General features: G+C 61.9%; 1 protein-coding gene across 1 annotated transcript; it reads left to right on the top strand.

Annotated features, from left to right (window-relative positions):
- Positions 1–307: 307 nt before the first annotated feature.
- Positions 308–3,213, top strand: TIGD3 (tigger transposable element derived 3). Its single transcript, XM_045775550.2, has 2 exons — positions 308–497; positions 1,424–3,213. The coding sequence occupies exon 2, from the start codon at positions 1,440–1,442 to the stop codon at positions 2,859–2,861; it is 1,422 nt and encodes a 473-aa protein (XP_045631506.1). The 5' UTR covers positions 308–497; positions 1,424–1,439; the 3' UTR covers positions 2,862–3,213.
- The last annotated feature ends 2,930 nt before the right edge of the window (positions 3,214–6,143 follow it).

Consider the following 6,143-nt stretch of genomic DNA (forward strand, 5'->3'; position numbering starts at 1 on the left):
GCCAGGAAGGCCTTGAGACGCCAGGTCTGCTCTCCGGCCCCCGCGCTGCCCGGGGGCTCCTCAGGCCCCAGCTGCTGGCGGCTGCGCCGCGGGGACTCCCGCGGGGTCTTGGCTCCGCCTCGCCGCCCCTCGCGCTGGGAGCCCCGCCCCCAGGAGGGCCCCGCCACTTCCACGACGTCCAATGAGACCTAGCTGGGGGCGGGACGGGACGTCATTGAGGGCCAATCTGATGGGGCCTGGGCGGGGCTGCGGCGGATGGGAGCCGAGCGGCCGCACAGCGGTCTTCCCAGCCGGGAGAGAGCCCGGCGCGGGCGGCGCGCACGGGGCCCTGCTGTGCGCGCGCCCGCCGCCCGCCGCCCGCCACCCGCGCAGCCCCTCGGCCCACTCCGCCCTCCGGGTCCTGGCGCCCGTCCCTCCCCTGCTCTCCCGTCGCCGCCCGGACGGGGGCTCCGAGCCGAGCCGGGGCAGGGGCGGGAGCCGCGGGACGAGTGCCTGAGGTGGGTGCGGAGCGGGATGCCGGGAGGCGGGGAGGCCGGGCGGGCGGGCGCCTGGGTACGCCCCGCCGACAGACCCCGCGTCGAGATGGAGAGAGGCCGGCCAGGTTGTGGAGCCCGGCTCTCGGCCTGCCTCGGTCCCAGGCGCTCGTGCCCGAGCTCTAGTACCCCTCCCAGGCCACCTCCCTTCCCTCTGGGGACACCCTGTCCCTCTTGCTGCCCGCGACCTCCTCACCCCTCTTGCTGTTTGTCCCCTGTGCACCTGCCATCTCGGCCCCGAGCTCCCGCTCCCTCTCCCTCTCCAGGCCGGACCCCCGCCCAGTCTTACCTCCTCAGGACTCAGCACCAAATTTGCCTCGCTCCTTCTGCCCCCATCTGTCCCTCTTTGTCGTCTGCACACTTGTCACCTCAACTCTGCTCATCCACTCACCACCCTGCCCCCAGTATCTTTATTTAAATCCAGCTCAAGCCATCATCCCCCTCCCCCTCCCAGAGACTACCCCCCGCATTATCCCCTACACCTGCCCCACTCAGCCCGTCCCCCGTCCTCCCCCATCCATACTCCTTTGTTGTCTCTGCAGCTGTCCCCTTGGCTTTATTCATCCTTCTCCCCCCAACCCCAGGCCAGACTCCTTCTCCCTCTGACCAGTGAGCCACCCCCTCCCCAGCTCTGCTCTGGCATTCCTCCTGGTGCGTGCCCAGCCCACTGCTCCCTCAGCCTAGCCATTCCATTCCTTCCAGCCCAGCCCTCTGAACACCTACCCAGTGCACCGTCTCACTCCATCCCAGCTGGCCCAGTCTCCCCTGGTCTTTCCCATACACCAGCCTCTTTCCCTGTCCTCATATATCCTCTTTTCCTGCCTGTGCTCCTTTCCCGGCCTCCTGGCCTCGGCCATCTGGACCCCGTTCACTGTTTCCTACCCCCACAGGTGCCGTAGAGAAGCCATGGAGCTGAGCAGCAAGAAGAAGCTTCACGCCCTATCCCTGGCAGAGAAGATCCAGGTGCTGGAACTCCTGGATGAGTCCAAGATGTCCCAGTCGGAGGTGGCCCGGCGCTTCCAGGTGTCCCAGCCCCAGATCTCCCGCATCTGCAAGAATAAGGAGAAGCTGCTGGCGGACTGGTGCAGTGGCACAGCCAACCGGGAGCGCAAGCGCAAGCGGGAGTCCAAGTACAGCGGGATTGACGAGGCTCTGCTCTGCTGGTACCACATCGCCCGGGCCAAGGCCTGGGATGTCACGGGGCCCATGCTGCTCCACAAAGCCAAGGAACTGGCCGACATCATGGGCCAGGAGTTTGTACCCAGCATTGGCTGGCTGGTCCGCTGGAAACGCCGTAACAATGTAGGCTTCGGGGCCCGCCACGTTCTTGCGCCCCCCTTTCCCCCTGAGCCACCGCCCCCAGGCCCCATGTCCCGGGCCCAGCCTCCTCTTTCTCTTAAAGACTTCTCCCCAGAGGACGTTTTCGGCTGTGCCGAAGTGCCTCTGCTGTACCGGGCGGTGCCCGGCGGAGCGGGCGCCTGCGGTCGGGTGCGGGTGCTGCTGTGCGCCAACAGCAGAGGCACGGAGAAGCGACGGGTGTTGGTCAGTGGGCCCCGGACCGCGCCGAGGTGCTTCTTTGGAGTCAGCAGTGAGGCTCTGCCTGCCTCCTACCACCCGGACCTGGGCATCCCCTGGTCCGAGTGGCTGGCCCAGTTTGACAGGGACATGGGCCAGCAGGGCCGACAGGTCACCCTGCTCCTGGCTGCCCGGGTGCTGGAGGCGCTGGCGAGCCTGCCCGGACTCTGCCACGTGAGGCTCCTGCCTCTGGCCACCGCTGCCGCTGGCAGCACACCGGGCCTGCCCAGCTCCGTGGTCCGGGCCTTTAAGACCCATTACCGGCACCGGCTGCTGGGCAAGCTGGCTGCCGTCCAGAGCAGGAGGGCGGGCGCCTCGCTGGCGGAGGCGGGGGCTGGCATCACGGTGCTGGATGCCCTGCACCTGGCGGCGGCCGCCTGGGCCAAGGTGCCCCCCCAGCTCATTGTCAGCAGCTTCATTCGGGAAGGGCTGGCTCCCTGCAAGCTGCCCCTGTCCCCGGATGAAGCCTCCGAGATGCCTCCAGTCCCCAGCGGGCTGAGCCTCCAGGAGTTTGCCCGCTTCGTGGACCTGGAGGGTGAGGAGCCCACGTCTGGCGCGTGCAAAGAAGAGACAGGCGCCGAGGACGAGGAGGGGGGCGGAGAGGAGGGCTTCCAGCCCCTGCCCACCAAAGCCGACGCCCTCCGGGCTCTGGGCACGCTGAGGAGGTGGCTTGAGTGCAACAGCACCTCCCCTGAGCTCTTTGAAAAATTCTACGCCTGTGAGGAGGAAGTGGAGCGGCTCTGCTGCCTGTGACGGGCCCTCGCTGCTCCCGGAGCCGCTCCTCCTGTTTCCCATGGAAACGCCCTCTCTAGGAAGGCAGACTGGAGGCTGGTCTCTTTCCCGTGGAAATGGAGCTCTCGTGAAAGGTGGCGAAGGGAGACAAGCTGGGAGACCCAGTCGAAGCTCTGAGAGAAAGTCGTCCAAGCCTGGGGAAGAGGGGTCCAAAGGTGGGGCGCAAGGGGGTGAAGCTAGCACGTAGTTTCTGAACCTCTTAGGGAGGCTGGGACTTGGGAAGGTGGAATTGGGGCTTTACAGACAGGCCGATCCCTTGAACTCTGTGTTTGAAACAGTTCTGCTTCTGGAAATAAAGTTTTTAATCAGGAAAGAGGTCAGGGTGTTAATTTCCTGGGAGGAGGGCGAGAACTTTCAACTCACAGTTTTTACATTGGCGGCCGGGGCTTGCTGCAGCGCAGCTGTCCGGGCTGTCTGCTGTGCAGGCAGATGACCAGCAGGAACCCCCCTCTTCCAGAATCCCAGCAGGAAGGGCTCCCAGGGAATGGGGACTCCTTACCTGCTGACAGTCAGATCCCCTGGGACATTCTGCGGCTCTAGGCCTCCGCTCTCAGATCGCAGCTGGGCAGTGGTGTTAGGAAGGAGGGGACAGTTTAGGGACAGTTTAGGGAAACCGAAAGGAGCCAGAACTTGGAATAGTCATTTGTTCATCTGATCATTTCACAGCATCTCTTCAGCAAGCCTCCTGCGTGGTGAGGTTGCAAAAATGGCGTTCCCACCGGCAGGACCTTGCAGACAGTGACAGCGCAGCGTGATTAAAGGCTGTCACCCAGGCGCGTGCAAAGTGCTGTGGCCCCGCAGAGCCTGGGGAGACTCCTGGAGGGGGTGCGCTTTGAGCTGCATCCTGAAGGACAGGTAGAAGAGCAGGAAGGACAGTCCAGGCCAAGGGGTGGCAGGCGCGGAGGCCGACTGGGAGGGAAGGAGCCCAGTGTGGTGGGGGGAGGCAGGCGGTCCCTCCAGAGCGCATGGGGAGGCCTGGGGAGCGAGAGGGCTGTTTAGCTCAGCAAACGTGGTGGTGGGGCACCCCAAAGGGTCTCGGTCAGGATGAGGACGACAGGCCATTCGTGAGGGTTCTAGAATAACTGAGACGTGGCGGGTAGGTCAAAGATGTGAGAGCTACCAGCAGAGAGAGTCCGAGTGGTCCAGGTGAGAGATGGGCAGCCTGAGCCACATCGGGGAGCAGGACTTGAAGAGGATGGATTTACCTGGAAAGGCCATGGGCCATGGGCACACACAGACCCGGGCTGGTGAGGAGCCCAGCTCAGGCCAAAATCCTCCTGTGGCCTAACACAAGCCAGTGAAGTGCAGCTTTCTGGGGGCCACTGCGGTCCAGGACTCAGCGCCCAGGGCAGGCCCGCTCAGGTGCACCTGCACTCCTGGCCCAGGCGTCTCCTCACCGGGGGCACTGGCTGCGGCCCTTTCTCCACTTTGAGAAGTACCTTTCACCCCTAGCCCTTCTCTCTCTCTGCCTTCTGTGGTCCACAAAGAGACGGGAGCCTGTTATTCGGGGTTCCTGACAGGTCCCTCATCTGCACTGCGTGTCATCTGAATCTTATCCAGCGCTGTCTCGTTGGGGAAGTCGGAACACTGGGGAATGGTGCCCCTTTTGTTCTTTTGCCTCTGATGCTGTTCAAACATTACCTTCAGTTTGTCTCATTGTCCTAACTGACCTCCTGGACACCTGGCAGCTCAACGACTGACAATTCACTTTTTTTTTTTTTAAAGAAAGGTTTATTTATTTATTTTAGAGAGAGAGAGAGAGCCAGGGAGCGCGCAAGCGGGGAGAGGGGCTGAGGGAGAAAGAGTCTTAAGCAGACTCCCTGCTGCTCGATCCCACGACCCTGAGATCATGACCTGAGCCCAAATCAAGAGTTGGAGGCTTCACCGCCTGAGCCCCCAGGCGCCCCCGACAAGTCACTTTCAACAGTGCCGAGGCTGCCTGCTGGTCTTCCAAGTCCCAAATCCTGTAGGCTTTCCTCACAGATTCTAGTTTTCTGTCTTAAATCTCCCCTTTTCTGAAATCATCCCAGTTCTGACCTATCTTGTTAAACGTTAAAACCAGGGGCGCCTGGGTGGCACAGCAGTTAAGTGTCTGCCTTCGGCTCAGGGCGTGATCCCGGCGTTATGGGATCGAGCCCCACATCAGGCTCCTCCGCTACGAGCCTGCTTCTTCCTCTCCCACTCCCCCTGCTGTGTTCCCTCTCTCGCTGGCTGTCTCTATCTCTGTTGAATAAATAAAAATAAAAATAAATCTTAAAAAAAAAAACACGTTAAAACCAAAATTGTACTGTCTCTAAAGACCTGAACAAGGCAACAAGGAGGGGCCCCATCAGCCCTCTGTTCTGGGTGTTGCGTTCCCGTGAGAGCAGCGCCGGCCACAGCACCGGCTTCCTCCCGGAGCTTTGCTTCTACAGCCACAAGGAGCCCCTTCCTTCCGTGCGCTGCTGTCCTGAATCGTGCTTGGCCTGTTTGCAGGCGACTTTGTTGGCTCATTCAAGCAGTAGTTACTGACCTTTTCGCCTGCGGGTCGGGCCCTGTCCCAGGACCCTGCGGCCGATCCAGAACAAGACAGAAATGGTCCCTCCGCTCCAAGCCCTTACTTTCTGGTAGAGGGAGAGAAAGAAGAGACCAGTAAACCAACGAACACGGGTCGTTTTAGATGGCAATCCGTGCCATGATGAGAATAACATAATGATGTCGCCAAGAGGGGCTGGGAGAGGGGAGTTAGGGAGAAGGCCTTCGGGCTGAGTCGCGCATGGTAAGGAGGCACCTACGGCTCCCAAGGAAGCGCTGGCTGCCCAGGGAGCAGCAGGTACAAACATCTCAGGCCGGGAGCACCTGTCCTGTGGCGGAGAGTGAGGGGCGGGGGGGGGGGGGACAAGCAGAGGAGGAGGGTGGAGAGGAAGGCAAGAGGCCTCTGGGCCACAGTGTTCACTATCATGTCAAGTGAGACAGGCAGTTCGGAGGGGGTTTTGGTGGGCGCCTGATTTGGACAACGGAGGAACACAGTATGTGTTATATTTTAGAAAAATCGAATTCTAATCACTGTGTGACGATCATATGGGGAAGCGGGGAGCACAAGTGGAAACAGGAAAACCGAGTAAGTGAGGAAGCTGTCGCATTCGGTGCGACCTGATGGACGGGGCGCGAGGCACCGAGGAAGGAGAGGAAGGAGAGGAAGGAAGAGGACGCCTGCGGTGCCCAGCAGAGCGAAGCTTGGAGGCCGGGCGTCCCTTCCCGCCG

Source organism: Ursus americanus, chromosome 24 (assembly GCF_024610735.1).
Source record: "Ursus americanus isolate L20-20 chromosome 24, mUrsAme1.1.p, whole genome shotgun sequence".
In the NCBI taxonomy this organism is placed as follows: Eukaryota; Metazoa; Chordata; class Mammalia; order Carnivora; family Ursidae; genus Ursus; species Ursus americanus.

Bases quoted from the DNA above. Each gene is read 5' to 3' on its own strand.
- TIGD3 (XM_045775550.2), top strand. From the start codon at position 1,440: ATGGAGCTGAGCAGCAAGAAGAAGCTTCACGCCCTATCCCTGGCAGAG.